The sequence below is a fragment of the Podarcis pityusensis genome (assembly GCF_964106645.2).
Source record: "Podarcis pityusensis genome assembly, chromosome: 5".
NCBI lineage: Eukaryota > Metazoa > Chordata > Lepidosauria > Squamata > Lacertidae > Podarcis > Podarcis pityusensis.
In genome coordinates this window covers 69,263,607-69,290,376 of record NC_138032.1, presented here as the reverse complement: position 1 = coordinate 69,290,376, position 26,770 = coordinate 69,263,607, and the positions used below count along the sequence as shown (strand labels likewise).

The window sequence follows — 26,770 nt, the reverse complement described above, 5'->3', positions numbered from 1 at the left end:
GTGGCAGATGCTGAAATGGGTTAAGGTCTCGAATACTAGTTTGTTTTTGTTTTTTTAACCTGCATCTCAATGCTAAACACCAAACTTTTTTTTAAAAAAAAAAGTTGGCACCAAATAATATCTCCGTATTTCCCTCCCCTTTAATTTCATAAACGTCGCGGGGGACTGCGGCCTGCCTTCGAGGCTTCAGCGCTCTCCCTAGTCCTTCTCCTGTTGCCATGGCACCCAACGGCCAGAGGAGAGAGGAGGAGGAGGCCCCCGCCTCCTCAAGCGACGCTGTACGTATTCAGGGCGTGCTCGTGGCCGCCAGCCTCCCAGGCGCGCGCACGTCTTCCTCGCCGACGTCATTCCGGTAAGGCTCTCGTAAGTGAAGTTGAGGGCGGCTGAGGGTAAGCGAGGTAAGGGCGAGCTAAGGAGGGGAGATTCTGCCGCGTTACTTACCGGGGGTGCCGTGGGGCGCACTAAAGCGACCGTGGCTGGTCACCGGGAGGCCAACGGGCGAGTAACAAAAGGCCGCGGTTGTTCGGCCTGGTATCTACCTCACATTGGCGGGGTGGCTGCGCGCATGCGTCTTTCGATTCGGTTGCCCGCCACGGCGCAAGCGCACTGGGCATTTGAAAGTCAAGTCGGCGGGGTGTAACGTTGCGGTGAGTTCCGCCGTTCCCACATTTCTTTCTGGACATGCTGCCACCCCTGTTTTCCGTGCATGTTTACTTGCGGAAACCGTCCTGCGAGCTCAGTGGGCCTTAGTCGCGTCGCACTTAAGAGCAAGCCCCATTGAACACAGCGAGGGTTCCCTTCTGAGTAGGCACGCATAGGATCCTGCTGCTCGAATTAAGAGGGGAAATGTTTGGTTGCCAAATCTGCAGGGTAGGCAGACGTTTTACAGGCGTGTATAAAAAGTTGGGCAAATTTTACGTTCTTGAAGTCAATGCACAGGACCAAGTTTGTAGGTCTTTGGAAAACAAAGGGGGAAAGGCTGCTTAAAGCATAGCAGAAACACTTGCTACATAGCTGGCCGTGGTTCCATCACCTCCCTCTCCTCACCTTCCAGCATTTTGTATTCAAATAGAAAATATATTAATGACTTACAGTTGACACTTGCAGTGACCCAGAATATAGTAAATAAAATGTCTATCCTGCTTTATTGCCCTCATTATATGAGGTAATTATCATCGCAAACAACAGCGACGAGGCAACTGGGAAGCTAGCCCAACTGAGAGTAAAAATAATTCACTGGGACTGGGATCAGTCTGCTAGGCAAACCAAAGGATGTACATAGATATTGATTTATTCTTGCAATAGTTCTGTGAAGGTCACATTCTATACAGAACAGATAGTTCAATTAACGAACTAGCTAAACAGAATGTCTGTGCTTGTATCTGTCATGTCAAGAAGTGAACCCCTGATTGTCCATATGTAATAAGTGCTTGTGCAAGGGGGTTTTATTGCAAACCAGCAGAGATACCACTGCAGCCTAAAGGTAGTCGCATGACTGTCTTTTGGTAGCTTATCATGTCTACGTGGGCACCTGGAAACTGTTTCAGTGCAAGCGTGTCAGTGCATGGTTGAAAAGAAAACCCTCAAGATGGTACTCAAAAATGTAGAGAGCGTTTAATAAGATGATGAATTCCCCAATGAGTTTCATTGGAAGTCATTCTTGAAGGCACAAGAATTCAGTTGGTTGGGTTACTCCAATAGTACAGCACCTCTCCCATTTGCTGACCTTGTGGTCTCAGTATGGCACGTGACATCATGGGCATAGCCAGCCCAGGATTTATGTTGAGGGGCAGGCTTTATATTAGAGGACAGAACCTCAGTTAGTTAAGTATTTTTATTGATTTACTTGATTTCAGGGGGGCAGCTTCTCCCCCCCTTAGCAACACCCATGTGTGTAATCAAGTGACAAGGAAAGTGTGTTCAGAAAAGTTCTATTCAGCTGAATGCATGGGGGTGCAAACTCAACCCATCCACCCATCAGCATTAGCATCCACCCCTGGCACTGAATGCAGGTTGAGTTGAACGCAGCCTCCTTGTGATCATAACCTGTGTTATCAGAATTCCTGATTGTGGAGAGGTTTTTAAGTATGTTAAGTTGAATATGCTTTGGATCTCCCTTCAGACTTTTGTGCTGAATATGGCATGGTTGGGAGTGGAGAGTGGGGGGCCAGGTGTGTTGGGGTGGCCTAGTGACCTCTACATATTTTGTACAGCTGGACACCTAAACAGAGCTAAAGTGATTCTTGTTTCACTATCTGAAAACTTCTTTCCCCACAGTAGCCACTAACGTTGAGTTAAAAGTTCTCTGCAAAATGTCCTGCAGTTCCATGTCAGGACACAATTTAAAGATACAGATTTCGTTCTGCCTAACTTTCACCCTTCTTGCCTCTTTTAGATGGTACCCTCCCTCATTACTTCATTAAACTGACCTGATTTGCACATCATTTTGTGCCAAACTATGGCTTAGAGGAAACAGGTGTATGGGCTCTTGGAAAGCCATTTTGCTCACATCCAGACTGGGGCTCATATTTAAGCTCTCTTAAACCACAAGCTGTAACCGAAGACCAAGGATGAGCAGAGTGGCTGTAGGGTCCTCTCCCTGAGCCCTGTGCGGTCCCACTAGGCCATAGTTTGATAACATGTAAGCCAAGCCATTGTTGATCTCTTCCAGGAGTTTGAGCCCTTGGCTGCAAAGTAAGGGGAAAGTGTGTTGTGGGGCTGGGGCGGGAGAAGCAATCTCTTTTTTAACAATAGGATGCAGAAATTGGTTAGGTTTGTGTCTTTAAATCTTTTCTTTAAACCTGCTGACACCTAGCTCAAAATTTGTGAGGCTATTTGCTACCTACATCTACTAACAAAGTAGTTACTACACAGTGGAATGAACCAACCTAGTAATAGGTCTTGCTCACTGGCCTACAACTACGTAGCATGATGAGTGGTCCTCTCCCAATTGTGACCCCACAAAGGTGCCCACATATCTATGCCTGGCTCAGTGATATGGGGAAACACTGATGGCCGACCCTACTAGCTTCAGACATGTTATGCTATCTCTGGTGGACACTGAAGCCCCCGTTGAGGCTATGAGGAGGTTTGCTCAAAGACTGAAGAGGTACAGTATGAAGGTAGCTGGCAGTCTGAGAACTTTAGCAAGATATTTGTGGGGACACACCCCTCCAACTATTCCGATGTTGGTTCTGTTTCTGGGAAATGCCTCGTGTTACAGCCATTTATTTCATATCTCATATAAGCAATGGTATATCGCTCAAAGGGCCAAACTAGATGCGACATTTTTCATGTTTTTAGCCGTGACATGGCTGGTTGGTTTTTTAAAAAAATAGTCAATGTGAGGAAGAGCTAGATGGGGGTGTGACCGCTGTCGCATGCTGACAGCTTCTAGGAGCCACAGATGAGAGCTGAGTGCAGGGTGGGGACCAAGGAGGACATACTGCCCCAGCAGGAGCACATTGTGTCCCCCACCAGAGGTATTACCCCTCCCCTAACACCCCATACACCCCCCCACAAGGCTAAAGGCATGTACAATGTCACATCTATTTTTAACCTATTGATTCTTTTGCATTTGTTCGGGTTCTAATATCTGTCTGCTGTAGATTATTTGATTTCCTTCTGACCATGTTTGCTTGAAGGGTAGAGAGCAACAGCAAGCATCTTCTAGTGGCTTAGGTGATACAGCAAGTCTCTGACTGGGGCATTTTTATAGGTTGTGAAGTGCCGCATGATTCACTTGGGTGCACTTGTGGCTTCCTGGTTGGTTTCCCTGCAGTTCCTTTGTTTGCTCAGAGTGTGGCAGTGGCGCCCATGAACTGAGTTTCCACCCCAAGTTCAGGACTTGCTGTGCATGCCTTCATTACATTATTATATTACATATCCTTTTGTATTTTGTGGGATTTCTCTGACTACAAATTGCATGAAGCCACTTGTTGCCTTACAGAGGTAAGGAGATTAACAGTACAGTTCTGTGCATCATTAATTGGAAGTAAGTCCTGATGATTTAAATTGGAATTGCTTTCTAGCAGATGTGCATAGGTTTGCATGGTTTGTGTCACAATACATTCGTTAGTCTTTAAGGTGTTGCAAAACACCTTGAGGTGTGTGGTTTTTCTTTTGTCACAACAGACTAACACTACATTGCTACTCTTTTTGAACTTGCTTTCATAAAGACCCCCAAAAGTGCCTTTTTTGAATCTGCAGTAGCTGTGATTCTAACCGGAACTTAATTGATGCAAGCACATTTCAGGTTATTAACCTATGTCTGTGACCATATGGGATAGAAAGAGGTTTGGGGTATGTTGATGGGTTTGCATAGCAGCAGAGGAATACTTGAAATGCCCAGGACCTTTCAGAGAGAGAGAGCCTACATTTACAGTCCAAAGGACAGCTACTTGAATCTTCATGCTTAACTACTTAGAGAGATTCTAGTTGTACTAGATTTCTTTCCTTTGTTTATTTCAAAATCAGTGAACCGGTTTTCCCAATATTCTCTATCCTGTTGCAGAGAAGACACTGAAGTCTTTTAAAAAGAAGGCTATAAAACCCCTGTCTGGCTTATAGGCCATCCAGTGACTCCTGTGTACCTCAGAATTGATAGCTTTGTTGGCTTATACTAGCTAGGACAACACAAGGAAATACAAGCTCACAAAAAGCCATCCTTGATTGGATTAATTTACTGCTCCCACTGTGGCCAGCTTTTGGAAGATGTATTTCCTCCAGCAAATGCTTGGGTACCATGCTGAGCCATTGATCAGGTAGTCATTGGAGTATGGCGATTTACAAATGTGAAATGGGCTGCATGGCTCATAAAAGAGGAAGGAAGATGCTGTACATAATTGTGGTAGATCTGGAATGGATAATAAAAACAGTAGGTATTCCGTGACTAAACAGACAGCAATTGCTTTAACTGTGTTATGTGTGTTGTAGGTTTTTTTTAAAAAAAATCTACATTAACAGCTTAAAAGAGCATTTTCTTTAGGTTGTGGGAGTAGTTAATACTGTAAGATAGCCAGCTCCACAAAACAACCTAAAGGTTTTGTATCTTACTTTTAAAAGATTTTATATAACAATAAGGACTTCAACTGGGGAAGGTAATTGAAACAGCTTTAAGGCCTCTCCAGCCCATGTTAATGCAGGAAATGTGAGGAGGTGGCATTGTAGATCTAAGGGTGTTTTTGTTAGGGGGAGGGGGCTGAAAAAAATGTTTCATTTATTCACAAGCAATGCTTAGATTGGGTTTTACACTTGCTGTATTTCTAAGCTGTATGAAGAGTTTGTGTTGACTAGGCTTTCCCCATTATAAGTAAAAATGGCTCTTTTCTGGTTTTCCTTTTGCATATTCTAATAATATTCATTCTGGCGGTGAAATGGTGTCCTTATCTGGTTGGTTAAGGGCATACAGGTCGGAGCTAAACAGTACAAACTGAGAGCATTTGCAGATGACCTAGTATTGACGCTACAGGAGCCAGAATCTAGCACTAAAAGAGTTTTAGAATTAATTCAGGAATTTGGTCAGGTGGCAGGTTTTAAATTGAACAAGCTAAAAACTAAGGTTTTAGAGAAAAATTTAACACCGATTGAAAGAGAGAGGTTTCAGAATGAGACAGGATTGAATGTGGTAAAGAAAGTGAAATACCTGGGGATTAATATGACAGCCAAAAATGGGAACTTATTTAAAGATAATTACGAAAAATGTTGGACGGAAGTGAAAAAAGATTTAGAAATTTGGTCAAATCTGAAACTCTCACTGCTGGGCCGTATTGCTGTGATAAAGATGAATGTATTGCCTAGAATGTTGTTTTTGTTTCAAACATTGCAAATTGTAGATAAGATGGACTGTTTCAAGAAGTGGCAGAGAGATATTTCTAGATTTGTCTGGCAGGGCAAGAAGCCCAGAATAAAATTTAAGATATTAACTGATGCCAAGGAAAGAGGTGGATTTGCCCTGCCAGACCTTAAACTTTATTATGAATCAGCAGCCTTTTGCTGGCTGAAAGAATGGCTACTTCTCGAAAACACAGACATTTTGGATCTAGAAGGTTTTAACAATGTATTTGGATGGCATGCATACTTATGGTATGATAAGGTCAAAGCACACAAAGCATTCAAAAACCATATTGTTAAGAAAGCATTGTTTAATGTTTGGATAAGATATAAAGATTTATTGGAAAATAAAACCCCAAGGTGGCTGTCACCAATGGAAGCAAAAGCTCTGAAAAGGCTCAATATGGAGGCCAAATGGCCGACATATTGGGAAATTTTGGAGCAAGAAGGAGACAAATTGAAATTGCAGAGTTTCGAGAAACTAAAAAATAAAGTGAGAGATTGGCTTCATTATTATCAGATAATGGAGGCATATAATTTGGATAAGAAAATTGGCTTCCAGGTGGAAAAGTCAAAATTAGAAACAGAATTGCTAGAACCCAAAACTAAAAATCTGTCAAGAATGTATAACTTGCTGTTGAAATGGAATACTCAGGATGAAACGGTGAAATCTGCTATGATTAAATGGGCACAAGATGTTGGACATAATATTATGTTTGCTGACTGGGAACAGTTATGGACCACAGGTATGAAGTTTACGGCATGTAATGCCCTAAGAGAGAATATTATGAAAATGATATACAGGTGGTACATGACCCCAGTCAAGCTTGCAAAAATTTATCATTTGCCCGATAATAAATGTTGGAAATGTAAAGAAACTGAAGGTACATTCTTTCACCTTTGGTGGACGTGCCCAAAGATCAAGGCTTTCTGGGAAATGATATATAATGAACTGAAAAAGGTATTTAAATATACCTTTCTGAAGAAACCAGAGGCCTTTCTTTTGGGCATTGTCGGCCAATTGGTGCCAAAGAAGGATAGAACCTTTTTTATGTATGCCACAACAGCAGCAAGAATACTCATCGCAAAGTATTGGAAGACACAAGATCTACCCACTTTGGAAGAATGGCAGATGAAGGTGATTGACTACATGGAATTGGCGGAAATGACTGGCAGAATCCGAGACCAGGGAGAAGAGTCGGTGAAAGAAGACTGGAAGAAATTTAAAGACTATTTACAGAAATATTACAAAATTAAGGAATCTTAGAAGGATGTTGGATAGAAACTAAGAGGTTTTTAGCTGTAATGCCTTAAGAGATATGAAAAAAAAAAAGTTAACAATTGGGTAAAAGTTTAATGGAAGGATTTGCTGAACTAACAAACTGAACTGGAATACAAAGAAGGGAGGTATGAGGAGGTTCGGGGAAATAAGTGCAAGGAAGATAGGTTATGGAAAATTAATGTGTTTTTAATTGTTTTATTTTGTATGTTTCTCTTTATACTTTTTTCTTTATTTTGTATTTTCATGTATCTTTTTGAAACTTCAATAAATATTATTTAAAAAAAAAAAAGAAATGGTGTCCTTATTATTGCTTCTGTCCTTGAATAGGTGGATGACCCAAAAGGAAAGAAGCAGTGGGAGAAGTCCACTGCATGGCATTTAACTTGTCATATCCAGTTCCTCTTCCTGCTATCTGATTCCACAAGGTGTTTGGTAACCAATTCAGAACATTACCCATCTTTGTTAGCCTCTGATAGTGAAAAGAATCCTGTGGCATCTTAGGGCCAATTCTTTTGTTACTTTCTGCACTTGAGAACTGGTATCTGGAATGTGAAATAAATGTGCATGGCATCTCTAAAAAATGGCACACACCTATATAATGCACAGCTTTTTGCCTGCAAAACACACCCAAGTGGCTGGAGAAGCTGTGAGCACTTGGCTCAGGAGTGTTTTGCACGTTAAAGCTCATTATTTTATAATGATTTCAATCTGTTCGTGATCACAATACCAAGTTCCTGTCTAGGAGCACCTAAACTTCTAACAGTGAAGTTAAGAACATGTGAACCTAATGCGTCCTGGACCCCGGGAGATTCATGGAAACTTCTTTGGGCTTTGTAAACTGCTTTGAGGTTTTTTCCTACATTCAAGCAGTGTATGCATTTTATTCAATAAATAAATGCAAATAATATAATGAAATGCATGACATTACCCTTGGCCTTTGAGGTGCCACAGAACTCCAAAGTTTGGGTTTCTGCATTCTGGCTGCCACCCAGTGGTGAAAGTTTGTATTGCATTTTGTTTCTAAGAGCAAACATGTTGCGAGCAAATGGAGTAGTAGGGTACGGATACATATTGTGGCAAAAGGTGAAGAAGAGTCAAGACTTGAAAGTTGGGGATGGTGCTGTGGCTGCTTGTGGTCCAAATATTCTTATGCATTCCTGAGAACAAGAGCACCTGTAGCTTTTGTTTGTTTGTCCTACAGATGCAGATTCAAGTTTTATATATTCATCTTCTACCTCTTAATTCCTAATGGGTTTAAAGAAACCTGGGTCCAAGGTTAAACTGTTTGATTTCTGTAGACTCTCTCTCTTTTTTTTTTTAGAAAAAGAAAAGCAGAATACCCAGCTGCATATTTTTCTACTTGACAGTGTTTGTAAGACAAATCTATTTTGATTTTTAAAATTCTGCTGCAATCCCATTCTCTCTCTCTCTCTCTCTCTCTCTCTCTCTCTCTCTCTCTCTCACACACACACACACACACACACATATATATATAATTGAGCCATTTTTTCCTTGCCAGCCTTTGGTTAAGTGTACATAGTGCCAAGCACACTGCAACATGTCCAGCATTTTATTTGATGGCAGGCTTGCCCACATCTTCTGTCGAGAGGTCCATCAGTTGCACTTCTCCCCGGAGCCACAGTATGTGGGTCACTCAGAGTTGCTGGGTGGAGGTGGATGGTGTGGAACATGCAATCATGTTTTGCTCTGAGTACCTGACTTGATGAGAACTGTCTGGGTTTTAAAGCCCTGCAGCACTTCAATAAAACTACTATTTATTTGAATGAATGATGCTTTAACCTGTTCTCAGTGTCTCATCCTTGGGATGTTAGGCCACAGCCTGCACTGCGGAGAATAATCATTTCTGTCGGCATGGTGTCCCATCAGATTGGAAGGAACTTGCATCACTACCTAAGCTACATGTAATCTGGCTATCAGGGACATAACTTTGGTTAAAACCTTTCCTGGTACAAAGGTCTCTGTGGTGTCTGAAAAAGTGTGAATTCATGCAGCTGATATGTAAGCTGCCATGCCTCTCTGTTATCATTTATATTTAACAATCGGCATTAACTATGTTGAGTATAATTAGTATAAATTAAGCTTTCAGCAAGTTAATCCTTTTCAAATCATATTGCTGTCTTAGCTCAGACTTTCTGCTGGGTCACAGAAGATGTGTAGCACAGCCTCCAGCTTTGATCTATTGAGTTATGTAAACTAGCTAAATTGTGGGAGGCGGATTTACACTGCGCTCCCTTTGAATCTTGATGTGTTTCAATAGTATGGTCTGGTGGGGGAATTAAAAAGTTGCCAATTCTAGCTCAAAGGCACACAGCTATATTGTGATTGTGTGATCTGTTTTCTCAGCTTGCAATCCTAAATACACAGACTTAGAAGCAGGCCCCATCGATAATGGTAGAGATTACTGTGTTTAAGAAGAAATAAAATAATAATAAATAGTCCAGTAGCACCTTAGAGACCAACTAAGTTTGTTCTGGGTATAAGCTTTCATGTGCATGCACACTTCTTCAGATATGTTTAAGAAGATTTGTTTTAGGTTGGGATGGTAGTCTCTGAAATTGGTTTTTCTGTCACTGTTCTCATAATCACAGGCACCTAGATTTTGTGGGTTTGCAATTTAATTTGAGACATGGGTCTGGAATAAATACGTTGACCTTCCTTCTAGCCTAGGAAGCAGGGCTAAACCTTTTGACCAGAAGCTGGTACTAGACTGGCCACTTGAGCTACACTGTTCCCTTGCTAAGACAAACAGAATATTACCTCAAGCCAAGTCCCCCATTAATTTGAATATATTCCCTAATTACCTTATGTGTGAACAAAATGCTGTTTCCCCCCAGTTAACTCAGCAGTGTGCTGCTACACTCCCTCCACTGATAGCCTCACATAATGTAAACAACAGCACAAGAAGAAAGCAATCAAGATGGTACATACACTTGAAGCACTTGGTTTTCATGTCTTCCTTTCTCTTGCCTTTAGGTTCAGATTGAGCAAAATGGCTGCCTCTTCGTCATCGTCTTCGGCTGGTGGAGTTAGCGGAAGTTCCGTAACTGGGTCTGGGTTCAGCGTCTCAGACCTTGCTACACCAAGAAAAGCTCTCTTTACGTACCCCAAAGGAGCTGGCGAAATGTTAGAAGGTAACTGCTCTACATATCTCCTCCTTTTGCGTCAAGGCAATAAAAAGGGCACTGCTAAACATCACATAAACTTTCACCCTTGTGCCTGTGCAGCAGGGGCTTCTGTAGGTCTTTACAGTAAAGTGGTTTTCTCTTGGTAAAGTGGTTTTCTCTTGGTGCAGGCGAGAGTGGTTAAGAGCCAGGAGATAGTAGCGGTAAAACAGTTTTGTGTGTGGCATACGGGCTCTCAACTTAAGCTGCTTTCCAGGGAGTGAGCCCCAATAAACCTGGGGGGACTTTACTTCTGAGTAAACCTGCTCAGGATTGCCCTGTGCCGTGTGCATTCCAGTGGAGCTTGTGCTACTTTTGTTATCCCTTTGCATCTGTTCAACGTGCATAGTTGGATGGAGTCGTTCGCCCAGTAAGCTGCATTGATTCCAGGCACCACTCTGCTGATGTTGCATTGCTGATCTGATCTATTGGGCTTTGGAATGTCGGCGATGTATGATTTGCACCCTTGTTTCAGGATTCGCTGCAGATAATTATAGAGCCCGTTTGGATACTTAGGAGCTGCCCGGTATTAGCCAGGAGACTGCCTGTCTCAGAGCCTCTGGGCTCATAAAGGAGAGCATGCAACCACAGCACCTTCTACTCAGTTAATGCTTGACCCATCTTTCTGTCCTGCCTTCTGCATCAAACAGGACTGGTTGTGCTCTGCAGCAGGCAAGATAAGCCAAAGAGGTAAAGTCAGAGGCTGCAGCATCTCCAAGCACTTAAACAGACAAGCAAAGTTTTTAGGTTAGCATCTGGCAATCCTATCAGTAATAGATCTCCAGACACACTTAGGGACATCATAAGAGCACAGCTGAATCTGGTCAAAGGCCCATTTAGTCCAGCTTCCTATTCTTACAGTGGCCAACCAGATACCTTAGAGGAAGCCTACAAGCTGGACTGGAGTGCATCAGCACTCTCCCCATATGTTCCTATTTTGCCTTGGCAGTTCTTGGATTTTTCTCCTCCTCTTGCTTACACTTACCCATCTTCTCCCTGCTTAAACCTTGAGTTCAAGCAGGAAGACGCAAAAGCATTTCATTCCCCCGCCTTTACAGAGTCCCAAGTAGTCTTTAGACTCTTGTAAGGGCACTTTGCCTTTTGACTGAAACTCAGACTTTATTTCAGTGGCTTAGATTTCTTGGCCAGTATGCTATGCTGTCAGTACAATTGCTCAGGCTTGATGGATGGTGGCCTGTTCATTAAGATCTGAGGCAGTAGCTACTGCTTAGCAATGCAAATACGTATCAGTCAGAATAAAGCTGCCCTGGGTTCTGCTGCTGGAGCAAGATATTGAATTCTAGGTAGCTTTATACTTACCTGTATGTCTCTTAATCCTTGAAAGCAATAGATTGCTAGTATATGTAAAGTTTCAGTATAGATTATATTTATTAGGATAGAGTTGGCCATTTCCCCCAACAGCTCAGGACAGTTAACAGTATGACAGCAAGAAAGGATGGATCCTCCTTACATTTACGTTTTAGGAGTAGGAATGGAACTGAATTGTACAATTACTCTCACGCATAGCAAGAACAAATTATATGCTTATTTATCCAATTGCCATATCTGGGTATGGCATGGTCTGCTTTTACAAGCTGTCTTCCCTATAACAGGTGGCTCACAAGTCTTACCAATATCAGGAATAGGATGCACCGTTCAGCTGTGGGACTTGAATCTGATGTGTCCTTAAGGTTTGCAATTGGTGGCAGTTTCCAGACTCACTCATCCTAGGTCTTTTTGCTGAAAGAATGAATCTTTTCCCCATAGGCATTTCAAGACTAAAAACTAACATATTGAAACAACACAAGGCATAAGCATGGGGACTTGCTCGTCGCCAAAAAAAATAGCTTTGGAAGCACTTGCCATCACATAGTGTAGCTTCTCCATCCAAGAATGGTAGGCATTTATTTTTTAAAAAAACAGAAAGTTGGGATGGAACTCTTCCTTTATAAAACATGGCAGGATGGGTGGGTATAGTTGCTGTTTCCTTTCTCGAGAGGTAGTTGCTTTTCATTAGAGTTTTATATGCAGAGTTCGGTGTGGGGAGGGAAGAGCATTGTACTCTGTAGATCATGCCATCACTTTGCATGAATACTTGCCATGTTGCACTAATTATATACTGTGTCACAACCCTAATTAATATGTATACATATTAGCATCTGTATGCCAAACTGTTGGATTAATTAAGATTAAATGCTTGTCCTCAAACTTAATGAGCCTCTAGAACCAATTAAAATATTGAAGTATTTTTGTGTTACTGGGCATGTGCCCAGGAGAGAATGTCTGGTGAGGCTTTTTGTTCCCAAAAGAAGAAATAAGACTCCTCAGCTGCCACATATATTTAAGAGAAGTTTTTTTTTTAAAAAAAAAGTCCTATACTGAAAATCACCCATTATCTTTCCCCCACTTTGTTGCAAATAGTACTGGAAAAGTGTGGGGAGGGGGTGATAGTTGGTGAGACTTATACTAAATGGATTGCTCATATGAGGATGGGGAATGTATGGCTCCACCACAGTTAGGAACGCTTAATATCTCCAAAGCAATTGCCTCCACCACCCCCTGCCTTGTCTCATGACTACAACAGTAAAGATTATCATAGCTGGAGGAGAGATTTCTGATAATTTAATAATATTTTTCTGATAGCATAACGATAAATCAGCCTTGCCTAGAATTGCTTACAGGGCTTCCTTATTCGGGTGAGCCAGTTCTTGCCATTTGTCAAGTCTGGCAGCCTGTTGAGCAAAGACGTGGAGCTTCTGGCCCTCCAGATGTTGATGGACTACCACTCTCCTCATCCCTGACCATTGACCATGCTGGCTGAGGCTGATGGGAGTCCAACAGCATTCGAAGGGCCACAGGTTCCTTACCACGGCCTCATCATGCCCTAAAGCAAGGATCTCAGATTGTAATATTCCTTTCTGAGGGGATACTAGACCAGAAACTGAATTTTGATTCTTCAAAGAGCATACAGTAAGATTGGCTGCAAGTTGGTAAAATGCCAAAAGAACCATAGTGTTATGGTTCTTTTGGCATAGTGTGTATCTGAAGAAGTGTGCTTGCACACGAAAGCTCATACCAAGAACTAACTTAGTTGGTCTTAAAGGTGCTACTGGAAGGATTTTTTTATTTTGACTATGGCAGACCAACACGGCTACCTATCTGTAACTGGAACCATAGTGTTATGCATCATCTTTCATGAATTTTAATATGCATTTCTAGCCTTGTGATCATTCACATGGATCAGAGTATCTTATCATCCCCCCCCACCATCAAAGATTGAATGTTTGTCTCTCAGTAGTGTTTTCTACCTTTCCATCAGGCATTTGGTTGAAATAATCAACTATTTGCAGACCTACACCCCACACACAGTTTAAAAGGCCATTTATTGTTTAATTAGCCAAAGGGCTGGGACGAAAGGCATGCTTTTGCCTGGTGCCCAAGGATATGTAACAAAGGTGCCAGGTGAGCCTCCCAGGGGGAGAACACTCACAAACAGGGAGCCACCACAGAAAAGGACCATTCTTGTGTTGCCACCTTCCGGACCTCTCGTGGAAGAGGCAAACGAAGAAGGACCTTAGATGATGATCAGATGGATGGTATTAAATAAAGTAAAACAATCACAGGGTCTGGGTCAGTTCATATGGGGAGAAGCAGTCCTTGAGGTATTGCAGTCCTGAGCCATTTAAGGCTTTATAGGTCAAAACCAGCACTTTGAATTGGGCCCGGAAACTTAATTGGCAGCCAGTGCAGTTGGGCCAGGATTGGTGTAATATGCTCAAAGCATCTTGCCCTGGCGAGCAACCTGGGCACTGAATTCTGCACCAGCTGAAGTTTCCAAACCATCTTCAGAGGCAGCCCCATGTATAACGCATTGCAGTCATCTAACCTGGCAGCGTTAGCACGCTTATACCATGGAACATAGTAGACGCCCCCACCCACTCTGCACAAACAAGCTGCTTGAAAGAGCCTGCAGTGCCTTCCTTGTACACGGAGGACTCCATGGTTCACAGGTTAGGGAGACAGCAATTGACACCTTCAGTCACAAGTTCCAGGGCTCCTCCATGCACCCAAACAGAAGTTATAATCCCCTGGGAATCCAGATATAGCCACCTGCAGCCCACAAAAGATCCAATTTTGTGAGGGAAATGGACAGAGAAGGAAGACGCCTCGCTTGAATTGCAACAGCAAGCCCATACAAGGGATCGCATGTGGAATCCCTGCTTATGGATTCTTAGGAGAATTGAAGTCACTGTTCCACTAATCAGAGTGACGGGCACAGACAGTAGGGTCCTAAGACAATGATCCGCATGTTTACTTGGATCATTGCCGGCATCTGCTGGTTATTTCTCCAGCAGGCCTCCTGACTGATTTTCTCTGCTCCTTCTCCTTCTTTGGTGATCACTCTTGGCCGAGTAAGATTGTCTTCAATTAACACAGTCTTAACGGTGAGTCCGTAAGTGGCTGTGGAGGCCCCATCCTTCCACAGTGGGGATGTAGGTTTCTGGGTGGGAGTTGATCATGGTGAGGGTTTGCCAAATGTACTTTCTTCTTAGCACATTTCTCCCTTTCGTCCTGAATTAGACACCGTGAGACCTTTGGTGAAGGCTGTTCTCCAACTGGAGCGCTCATAGACCAGTGTTTCCCAGTTGTCAGTATTTATACTACATTTTTCTTAGATTTGCCTTGAGAGAGCCTTTAAACCTCTTTTGTTGACCATCAGCATTACGCTTTCCATTTTTAAGTTTGGAATAGAGTAGTTGTTTTGGAAGTTGATAATCAGGCATCCGAACAACATCACCAGTCCAACAAAGTTGATGTTGAGGAATCATTGCTTCGACACTGGTGATCTTTGCTTCTTCCAAAACACTGGCATTAGTTCGCCTGTCTTCCCAGGTGATGTGTAAAAATTTTCGGAGACACCATTGATGGAATCTTTCAAGGAGTTGAAGATGACGTTTATAAGTGGTCCATGTTTCGCAAGCATACAGTAAGGTTGGTAGTACAGTAGCTTTGTAAACAAGTATTCCCTGTGAATGTTCCGGTCCTCAAACACTCTGCACTTCAATCAGGAGAAAGTTGCACTTGCAGAGCTCAGGCAATGCTGGATTTCGGCGTCAGTGTCGGCCCTTGTGGAAAGATAACTGCTCAGGTAGGAGAAGTGATCAACATTTTCCAACATTGCACCATTGAGTTGGATTTGTGGCGCTGCAGAGGGGTTGTTTTGAGCTTGTTGGTGCAGCACTTTGGTTTTTTTGGATGTTGAGCAATAGGCCAAGCATTTTGTAAACTTCTGTGAAGCTATTTAGGATGGTTTGGAGGTCACCCTCTGAGTGTGCACACACCACGTTGTCATCAGCATATTGAAGCTCTGTGATGGAAGTTATAGTAACTGTACTCTTTGCTTTCAGCCGACTCAAGTTAAAGAGCTTTCCATCAGCAGCAGGGTAGTTGGGGGAGAAAGAGGGCAGGGCTCCTGCACCTTTAGTAATTGCACAAAGGAGGACATTTTCAGCTTGGCTACACCAGCTGCAATTCTCTCTTCTATGCAGTATTAAATATTAAAGATGCAGGGCCCCGGTTATATTTTTTTCACCTGGCCACCCTACTCCCCTTTGCTTCTGGAAACCACTGGGAGGACTGCTGTTCAATATATGATTTTTAACCCAGTGAAGAGTTTCCCTTTGACAACGTATAGGATCATGGCAATGAAAATAATAAATAGAGTTGGGGCGATAATACAATCCTGTTTAATACCTGATTCCACTGTGAATGGTTCACTTTGAGAACCACTGTTACCTGTGATTGTTGCTGTCATATTATCATGGAGGAGCTGAAGGATGTTCAGAAATTTATCTGGGCAGCCAATTTTCAGAAGGACAGTCCACAGGCCATTACAATTTAGTGTTGAAGGCTTTAGTCAGGTCAATAAACGCCATATACAGCGGTTGATTTTGCTCTCTGCATTTTTCTTGAAGCTGTTGAGGAGTGAAAATTAAGCAGAGGCTTGACAGCCATATGTCAGGAGTGCTCTGATGGTGTTTCCTGCTTGGCAGGGGGTTGGACTCGATGGCCCTTGTGGTCTCTTCCAACTCTGATTCTATGTCCACTGGTCCCCCTATAAGGTTGAAACCCATTTTGAGACTGAGGAAGGGTAGCCTCAGATATAGTTAGGAGACGGTTTACTAAGATCCTTGCAGGAATTTTGCTGGTCGCAGCTAATAAAGAGATGCCTTGATAGTTTCCACAGTCTGTTCTATCACCTTTTTTAAAAAAAGGTTGATCATTTTGGCTCCACCACGTAGCAACAACATTGCTTGGTTTATTATCACACCATTGTTATCTAGGGGTGGGAGAGACAGGAGAGCACTGAGTTTTGGGGGCTCCACCTCCTTGATCAGTGGTCCAGTGGAATATTTAAGGAAGTTTGCCTGGCCTCTAGTGCAGTATCATTTTGGTACCAGGAAAGATCTTTCAGGTCTTCCAAATGAGCCATCTGCTCATTTCGATTTTATTGCTGTTGCTTTTATTGCATATATTTTCATTGCTTTTGTTATATATAATTTCTCTCTCTCTCTCTTTTGTTTTGCTCTTTTATAGCTGCCCTGGGAAAGTTTCTTTGAAGGGTGGGGCATAAATAGCTTTAAATAATGGGTAGAAGCTGCAGCTAGGTGCTCATTAGGAGTTGTTGAGTGAGTAGTTTAAAGAGGGTGTTGGCCACAGAGGTACTGTTCGATTTTTTGCAGGCACCATCTTTCCCATTTGTAGGCTTGCTGCTGATAGCACTGTTTTGAGGTTCACCAGTTTCGGGAGAACATGCACTTATGGAGATAATATTCACCCGATGCAGTTGCATCGGAATTATCTCTCTGGTTACTGTGTGTTCTGCTTGATGTGCCCTGGAACTGATCCTGTGAGGAAGAATGCATTGCATTGGCTAGCAGTACCAATGAGCGAAGTACTTGCTGTTTATCAGTGACCGTGTCTGTGCTCCTCAGTGTGTTGGGGGGGGGGTCATTTAATTTTATTGTACACAGATTGTACAATGACAATAAATGTATTGTGATTATTATTATTATTATTATGTGTGGTGTAAGCTTATGGGAGGCAGAACCTACAGCAGGGTAGTCATGGGAAAAAGAGGCTCCTGCACCTTTAGTAATTGCACAAAGGAGGACATTTTCAGCTTGGCTACACCAGCTGCAATTCTCTCTTCTATGCAATATTAAATATTAAAGATGCAGGGCCCCGATTATCTTTTTTCACCTGGCCACCCTACTCCCCTTCGTTTCTGGAAACCACTGGGAAAACTGCTGTTTGGGATGCACAAGTTGAGAGCACTCCTTTAGAAAAGCAGAACTAGCTACCCAGTTCTTTGGACCCTGACTCTAAACCACTTCAGAAGTTTATAGGCTCCAACACATAAACATCCTTTGTCTGCCTTTGTCAGTGACGTACCTCTGAGCCATGGCGGCTGCATATTGCATCAAACGTCTCATGTCTCCTTCAAGTTAGTATATATGTCCAGTTTTAAAATAATAAATTTTACTTCTTTGAAAAGTATAATTTTCTGTTCAGTTCTGGCTGAAGGATTACAGATTGCGGCTGCTAGACATTATGTGGAAAATTCCACGTTGTTTCCTATCTGGAGAAATCTAGCTTTTAAGAGAGTTTCATTACAGATCATTCTGCACGAACATAAATGCCATAGATTGCAAAATGGTTTGTAGTGTTCAGGAAGCAATATGTTAAAAGAAGAAAAGGAATCTTAGAAGATCGACTAAAACTGATTTATTTTTTTCCAGCCAAGTGGTTCTCTTGGCTTAACGAGTTAAAATGCTTTTTTTGGCCTGGTAACATGTACTGCCTTTGCCAGTTGCACTTAACTGACACCTTTCAACTTCTATACAGTGGTACCTCGGTCTACGAACAGCCTAGTTCACGAACTATTTGGAACACAAACACTTCAAAACCGGAAGAAGGTGTTCTGGTTAGCGAACTTTTTTTGGAATCCGAACGTACTCCGTTCGGGGGTGCCCTTCCATTTTGAGTGCCACACTTGCATAGGAAAAGCACGCCTTGGTTTAAGAGCACTTTGGTTTAAGAATGGACTTCCGGAACGGATTGAGTTCGTAAACCGAGGTACCACTGTATTAGAAATGACAGGACAAATAAAAGATAGTGGGTGTGATCCAGCAGAACTTAAGCACGTTCTGGTCCCACAAAAACAATTAGACTTAAAGGTGCCTAACTGTGCTTGGACTGTGGCCAGCAATGACCTAGGTGGCTAATAATACATCACTAAACTTTAATGCCTGTGCAGCTTTACTCAGATGAGTTATAGAAGTACAGTCTGGCAGAAGCAAGATGTTTGTCCTTCAAAGGGCTTTTTGTCCTTATGGCCGGACTGTGCATTTTGCAGTCTTAAGTGCATCATCTATCTCATCTCAGACACCGACCATAATATGGTGTTGCTGAGTTCCTTTGGGCTGTGTGCTGGAGGTCAGCTGTATGTGAGAGCATGTCATCTCTTAGAACAATCATTTGGATATTTCACTTTCACTTACAATTCTCACACTACAGTGGTACCTCAGGTTAAGAACTTAATTTGTTCTGGAGGTCCATTCTTAACCTGAAACCTGAGGTTCTTAACCTGAGGTACCACTTTAGCTAAGGGGAGCTCCCGCCGCCGCCGTGCAATTTCTGTTCTCATCCTGAAGCAAAGTTTTTAACCCGAGGTATTATTTCTGGGTTAGCGGAGTCTGTAACCTGAAGTGTCTGAAACCCAAGGTACCAGTGTATGGGGAAGGATGTAACCCACAAAAATACATCTGCAAAATCAAATGTGGGAGGTGCAGCTTGGCTCTGCCTCTCCAAGGTATAGAGCATAATAGAAGGCTGCCCCACGGAACAACTTTCCTCTCTTCCACCAGACAACTGTTGTGCATGCTATGTTGTGACCAGGCCCTTTATTCCAAGGCCCTCCCGGACCTCTCCAGGTACCTCCTGCAATTGGTTGCTTCCTCAGGCCCTCTGCTTGTAGTCTTCTTTGAGAAAAGCAAATACCTTCACACATCCTATTCAGACACATCAGATGGGGCTATGTTGGTAGCATGTTAAATATAAAGCCTCAGAAACTCCTTTGCATGCTTTGCAAGTATTCATGAAACTACAAGGCAAACTCTTCGGGTAATCGTCAGCAGACTAAAGAGATGTATAGGATTCAAAAGAGACCTGAAGTTCCTCTAGTTAAAACAACCAGCCCTTGCATGAGTTAGACTAAGGTAATTAATCCCTGTACTAAATTATTTCTCAGATCCTGCAATTGCAGGGCGGGGGTGAGCCAGGTGTATAAGGCCAGTGAGTGCCCACAGAACCAAGAGTGCAGAGGTGGCTCCTTTGGAAGCAGTCTACACACACAGTCACTGACCAGTGTTGTCTAAGTGTAAATTTCCTCCAAGCCTTGACTGCTCTGTTTGAGCCGGTCACCAGTATGAAGCAAAAACCCTTCCAGTAGCTGTAGCCCCATCAGTAAATTATTTGGGGCAAAGTACCACACATCCCTGCTTTGTTCTAGTTGTGGGTGCCTCCAAGGAAGAGGGGAGAAAACACAAATGTCTATGGTGAGGCAAAATATTCCGAACTGTAGTTGGGCACAACCGAAGCACAATACTGTTCTATTTATGTCCAAAGTCCCTGTAAGTGCAGATTGCAGGTGCATGTTAATTTCAAAATGTACGCTAAAAGTGTACAGTGTGCAGTAACTGATTTCAGTTTTAGTTTTCAAAATCGTCCAACTTCATCTGGAACCCTTGCCTAATAGCATGAGACCCTTAATCTCAGGGTTGTGAATTCGAGCCTCATGTGGGGCAAAAGATTCCTGCATTGCAGGGATTGGACTAGTCGATCCTCGCAGTGGCTTCCAACTCTAATCTATGATTCTTTGTAGCTACCACTGTTTAAGATGGGTTTAGGGAACCTCCTATGTCTGGCAAACCTAATCTCACTTGCTCTACCCCTTCCCAAACACCTGTCCCTTTCCACAGGGAAGAAGTCTCTTCCTGAGGAAACTGTGTGCAAAACTTCACACTTCTGGTAGCTGAAATCTTTCTTCTTCTCTCCAACCATAATTTTTAGTGATATGCTTTATAGCCATTTGCTCCACTAGCTCCATTCTGTCATAACTCTATACTGCCTTCAGTGTATATAGAGTGCAGTCATTTCCCCTCCTGCCCCCACCAAACAATCAAAGGCATGTTTAATGCATTTTCCTCCCTTGAAACTCTATAGTAGAATCTCTGAAGTCTACGTGATGGTCAAGGGGAGTCAAAATGGTGTCTCCTTGTCTCTCTTCTGTATGACTGACAACCCATTCCTAACCCTGTTTGCTGGGATGAGTGGATTTTCTTTCTGAGCAGGGCAGCTGGCGGTCTTGTGCAATTCCAAGTTAGATGAATCCAGTGCTAACTACTCTCTGAAGATTGTTCCCATAAGGTGGGAGGTGCTAATGCACTCTCTTCAATGAGGGATGTGGCCACGGTACATCTTAGAGGTTTTGTCCCAGGGATTTGCACAGTGGCCTATTTTCGATGTTGGATTGCCTGTACTTGACAAGTACCCGTGCTCATATTGATTAACATTCTGCAATGTGAGCACGAGTTGCCAGCTAAAAAAACCGGCTGCTTTTGCCACTGTTTCCATTCACTGCTAAGATTGCACCTTGAGACGCTCAAACATGTATTGTCCTATTCTTTTGCATTGCTCTCAGGTAGGCAAGGTGTGCATTGCCATTATGGATGAGTCATCTATAGTCTCCTGAGATTAGCAATTCCTGGGGAGAATAGGCTCCCCCCCCCCACCTCCCTAAAGTCTTGTGTTGAGAATCACCTACAGTTGCTTTTGGGCACTGACATGGTGCTCCGTCTTGTAGCTGCTTTGAAGAGCTATTGAATCTTAACTGAAATCCCACTATCTTTGTGACACTTCCAGAAAACCAAAGAATTGTTTTCTTTGAAGGGTGAAAGTCATCGTCTTTGTATTTTAAGGCAATTGAATTGGAGTTCATTTGCCTTTTTGAAAGAAAGAAAGAAAGAAAGAAAGAAAGAAAGAAAGAAAGAAAGAAGGAACAATACTAACACAGGCTAGTCAAGAACAGGTTTTCTGCATTTCAATTCCATAGATGTTAGGAGGAGGTGTCTGCTTCAGTTGATCTGTTTTTCAGTCCAGATATCACTTAAGGAGCTAATTCTTCTTCTTTTTTCACATGGGTAGCCTTGCTACTGGGAGCATCACCTCAGGGTGCTGTGATAATGAAAGGAGCAAATTATGTGCTAGGGATAATTGGGAAGGGGGTTGAAAATAGACTGGCCAAGGTCATAATTCCTTCATATAAAGTTTGGTGTGGCTGCATTAGGAACCCTGATTGTGCCCCATCTCAGAAAGGATATAGTAGAGCTGAGAAAAGGGCAGAAAAACAACAACCAAATTGATCAAGGTATTGGGAGCATCGTTCTAATATAAAAAAGCTGAAGCATCTGCAAAACACTCTTTAGTCATTTTTCTCCCTAAAGAACTAAAGAAGGGTGTGATAGAGTTTTACAAAAACCTATGAACAAAGAGCAGTCCCCGCCTCCCCTCTCATAGCTCTAGGTCACCCAAGGAGATGATTGGCATTATTATACTTGGGGCAGACAAAAGCATACTCCTTCACACAACACAAAAACTTAATTTGCAGGATTTGCTTCCCTGAGATGTAGTGATGGCTTGGAAAGGCAAATCTGTGGAGGGTAGATCCATCAGCAGCTATTTAACCATGAGGTATCATAGAATCCTAGAGCTGGAAGGGACCACGAGGGCCATCTATTCTAGTCCAACCCCCTGCAATGCAGGAATCTTGCCCAATGTGGGGCTCAAACTCATAATCCTGAGATTAAGGTTTTCATGCTGTACTGACTGAGCTAAATCTATGTGATGGTTAATGGAATGGAATTTCTAGGCAATATTTATTTGCTATATTTGTAGAATGCCTTTTGTCCCTAACAGCTAGCAAGGCCATTTACGAGAAAAACAAAGGCGAGGGGCTTGCTCAATTTGTACAACACACCCTGATTCAAATTCTGCATTCCAGTGTCTCTGTTTAACGTGGCTGCAGTAGCATAGGAAAGTGCCTTATAAAGAATTAGGCCTGTGGTCAATTCCGCTCAGTAGTGTCCGGGAAAAGTGGTCATCCAGTTGCTGCTGGACTCCGCAACTCCCATCATCCCTGACCCAGCTGTGGTGGCTGGCACTAGTGGGATCCAGAGCCCAAGAACATCTGAAGGGCCATAGATTCCTTCGCTCTGGTGTAATTGCCTGGCAGTGGCTTTCCACTGTTTCAGGCAGGAGATTTCTTTCCCCAGCGTTCCCTGGAGATGCTATCAGGCAGAGTTTTTGTGAAGTCTTGCAGGCGGTTGTTTAATTGTCACTCCCCACCCCCTTTTTTCTATTAATGATAACAAAACCAAAAACCATTTTCTATCTCAGTACTCCATGAGTCCAAACCCAGGTTGGCTTGAATCCTTGGTCCAAAAAGAAATGGTTGTTGTTTCCAGTGGCACCGTTAGATGGACATAGGGAGGCATAAAAAACGTAACGGGACCCCTGACCGTTAAGTCCAGTTGCAGACGACTCTGGGGTTGCGGTGCTCATCCCACTTTCCAGGCCGAGGGAGCTGGTGTTTTGTCTGCAGACAGTTTTTCCGGGTCATGTGGCCAGCATGATTAAGCCACTTCTGGTGAACCAGAGCAGTGCACAGAAACAGAGTTTACCTTTCTGCTGGAGCGGTACCTATTCATCTACTTGCACTTTGACGTGCTTTCAAACTGCTAGGTTGGCAGGAGCTCACCCCGTTGTGGGGATTTGAACCGCCGACCTTCCGATCATCAAGCCCAAAAGGCTGAATGGTTTAGACCACAGCGCCACCCGCATAGACTAAATTATCTTCCCCTTCTATTTACAGATGGCTCAGAGCGATTCCTATGTGAATCCGTTTTCAGCTACCAGGTTGCATCCACATTAAAGCAAGTGAAACATGGTAAGTACTCTCCAGCTTATATAAGAATTGTCAATGGATATATCTATAGTAAAAGTTCCATAATCATAGAATTGTAGAGTTAGAAGGGACCCTATTTGCAAGTGGTTTTTTTTAAAAAAAATCTTAATCTAGTTGATCTCTTGTGAACCTGTTGACACAATGTTATCTCATATAATAGAATTGCAAAAGCAATATTTATTTATGCAGTCTAGTTCTTGAAACCTCTATTACTTAGTCCTGCATTGTATGCATAAGAGGAGTAGTATGAATGCTGCATTCATACTAGGTAGTCTTGTGAGATGCAATTCTGCTGTTAAAAGCACACTCTCTGCCCCACGGGTCAGTTGGTTTGAATACGACCTCCTCTCCTCCTTCCTGGCTCACATGGTATATTGGAGATCAGTTGGTATTTCTGAAGTGCCATCAAGATGCAAGAGATCTCTATTGGATACATATATATTTTTTTTTGTACTGCAGTTCTGTGAAAAATGTTCAAAGTGTTATCTGGTTAGATTAACTTTTTGTGTACGAAACTAGATAATGTACTGTTCCAGCCATATTCTGTGGCCCAGCGGATTGGACAAGAATCCTTCAGTTGCAATAATCAATCCAAGTGGACTAAAAGTTAGATGACTGTTCAGAAGTCAGATTCCCTTTCAGATCTTCATGTTTACTGTGCAGAAGCAGTTCTACTGGTGTCTTTTTCCGGGGAGTAGATTCTGGTTATATAAAAAACCCTTCTTTACATTTACTGAAAGCTATTGTAATTGTAATCTGTAGCTCAGTAGTGTAAAAGGGTTTTCCTCTTTGAAGACATTAAGAGTTTTCCTGCACCCCCTGGGGAATTGAGTCTCCCACAACTAAAGGAAAGGGGGCTTATTCACACTTACCTTTCATCCTGCTTTTTCTAGGCACAGATGAATGTACATCTAGAATACATATATAAATAAAAACAAAACTTAAATTTTGTTGCAGATTGAAACCAACTTGCTGAAGGGGGGGGAGAGACCTTTTCTGTAACCAATGAAAGAATTGTCTGCCGCAAGAGACTATTCATGGCTGTTAATGTGTTTCATTTGAAAAGCTTAATTGAAAGTTTATTGCTAACCACAGTCAAATTTTCTGTTGCAGATCAGCAAGTTGCTCGGATGGAAAAACTTGCTGGTTTAGTTGAAGAGCTGGAGGCAGACGAATGGCGGTACAAACCCATAGAACAGTTGCTGGGGTTCACTCCTTCATCGGGTTGAAAGTTTGCTGATGTGGAAAGATAAATCACTTGCACGGTTCCCTTTTAAAACACTTGGCTGTTTTCCATTGCTTGGACTGCAGTGTAGTAAAGAACGGTCCATAACTGGGCTGCCTCTTACCAGAGCCAGTAAACTGCAGACACACAAGGTTTTATTAAAGAAAAAAATTTATTCGGTTTTCCAGCAGCCTCACTCAAGAGCTTGTTTCAGGAGGGTGTGATTGCTGTAACTAAGGAGATACAATCAGTTTTTGAAGAAGAACCTGTTTGCTCAAAAGGGAAGGGGTGGCTATTTAAACTTACAACCCTTTATGCTGACCTTGGAGCATGTGTGCTGAAAGTTGGCTGGGTAATTGGACCCTTGTTACTGTTCAAGTTAAACTCCTGGAGGGCAGAGTCAAAAGGCAACAGGCTTTGGCCTTAAGCTGTCCCTTTGAAGATGGATGTGATAAAACAATAGGATAGGATCACTTGAAGGGCAGAAGAACATTAACTGTTTCCTGTATTTAGATTCCTTGGTTTTTGCTGAGTCTGCGTTTTGTCAGCTGTTTCTCTCTCTTAACTGACTGTGGAAATATTGGCAGAAGATGACTGCTGTTAAATGCAGAGCAAGCCTCTGAAAAGCAGCGTTGGCTGTCCTCTCCTTTGTTCCAATTCACTTGAACCGTCTGTTTGGCAATTAAATTATTTCTACTGCTATGGTGTCTGCTCCTGTATTCTTTTCAAGGGCTCTGGAGTCGGGAAAAAGGGAATCAACTGGTGCCAACACAAGCTTCTATAAATCAGCTGCCCATATTTAAATCTTTTTTAAAAATCTACTCCATAAGGATGATTATGAGTCAAGTGGATGAGTTCTCCTGCCAAAGCACCATAGCGGCATCTCATCTTAAGCACTTACTTGCTTGTAGAAGACGTTTTACGGTTGGGCTTTGTGTATCCTGGTTTCTATCAGCTTTGAAGGACAGAGTCATATATTACATTCAGGAATGTTTTTGTGTATTTTAGCAGTGCTCCACCTACACGGGCAGTGTAGTGTGGGAGGCAGGAACTGCTGTAATACTGCAGCCACAACTTTGCAAGCAGTGGGTGCTCAAAACCAAAAAGTTGCTGCTGCAATTTTGCACCAGATTTTATCACGAGTCTGCTGTGGCTTTAATACAATCAGAATAAGATTGGTAAGAAAAACACAGCTCCTGTACAACTTCTGTGCAGCCTTAAAGGGTACTAAAACATTTCAGTTTATCTTCTTTGTTTTTAGCTCTCATGAAGAGTTGGAATGTTTTGAAACGTATATAGAAGTTCAAGTCCATCAAATTTGTCAACTCTCAGCCTAAGCCTAACCTAAGTTACCTAGATTTCTGTGGAGCTTTCTTTTAAGTAAATTATGCTGAGGCTCAGCAAACAGCGCTTTCTCGCCTTTTGTGCTCTGTATGGACAGTTGCTATGTACCAGGGCTTACGTGGAATGTACCACTTGCAAGGAATCCAGGTCCTCGCATCATCTTCTGATACTGGGATAGCTGCAGGAGTGAAGAAGTCCTTAAGGTCTCTGGAAGACAGTCCTGCACTCCTTTTTTATTGTAACATTCCAGCATTATGCAAGTTTATGCATGCCCTGTTGCTTTCAGGTTGAGGAGAAATTCCAGATCTTGAGTGACAGAGAATAATAGCCTTGCTGCTGGGACAGGCCAAAGGCCCATCTAGTCCAACATCTTGTTCTCATGATAGCCAACCGGATGTCCATAGAAGCCTGCAAGCAGGACCTCAGCTCAACTGACAGACAATAGGACACACAGGCATGATCTTTAACCAACTTGAAATGCTGAAGAGCATCTCTAGCTACAACTGCAGACTGTCCATTAGGACTGGACTTCCAGTTCATGTGTTTAATTTTTGTTACAGATTATTCAAATTCGTCATAGTTTGAGGGTCATAATTTTGCATTACAAATACTATGGAGTTGATGTAGCATGCTAGCTTACTGCTGCTCCACATCTGCATTCATAAAAACAATGGCAAGCAAAGGATATTAAATTGCAAACAGCTGAAATATCTAACAAGTTGACAACTAGTGAATCATTTCCATCTTCTCATGACTGATCAAGCTGCCCTTTTCTCTCTCCATTGTTAACTGTCCAGAAATGTGTCACATGCAATGGC

General features: G+C 42.6%; 2 protein-coding genes across 5 annotated transcripts in view; one reads left to right on the top strand and one right to left on the bottom strand.

Moving 5' to 3' along the window:
• The window catches only part of ASCC1 (activating signal cointegrator 1 complex subunit 1), a 50,677-nt gene extending 50,076 nt beyond the window's left edge, over positions 1–601 (bottom strand). Inside the window, exon 1 of the mRNA XM_081004767.1 lies at positions 442–601. The gene's annotated coding sequence lies outside the window, so the exon portion shown is untranslated. The remainder of the gene's footprint in view (positions 1–441) is intronic.
• Positions 238–25,310, top strand: ANAPC16 (anaphase promoting complex subunit 16). 4 transcript variants are annotated; one of them, XM_081004791.1, is made up of 4 exons: positions 238–352; positions 10,109–10,266; positions 23,291–23,365; positions 24,497–25,310. In XM_081004791.1, the coding sequence occupies exons 2-4, from the start codon at positions 10,125–10,127 to the stop codon at positions 24,610–24,612; spliced, it is 333 nt and encodes a 110-aa protein (XP_080860917.1). In that variant the 5' UTR covers positions 238–352; positions 10,109–10,124; the 3' UTR covers positions 24,613–25,310. The 4 variants fall into 4 exon arrangements, with proteins under 4 accessions (XP_080860917.1, XP_080860919.1, XP_080860920.1 ...); XM_081004793.1 differs by having other exon boundaries at positions 273–398; XM_081004794.1 differs by having other exon boundaries at positions 322–389.
• Positions 25,311–26,770: the final 1,460 nt, after the last annotated feature.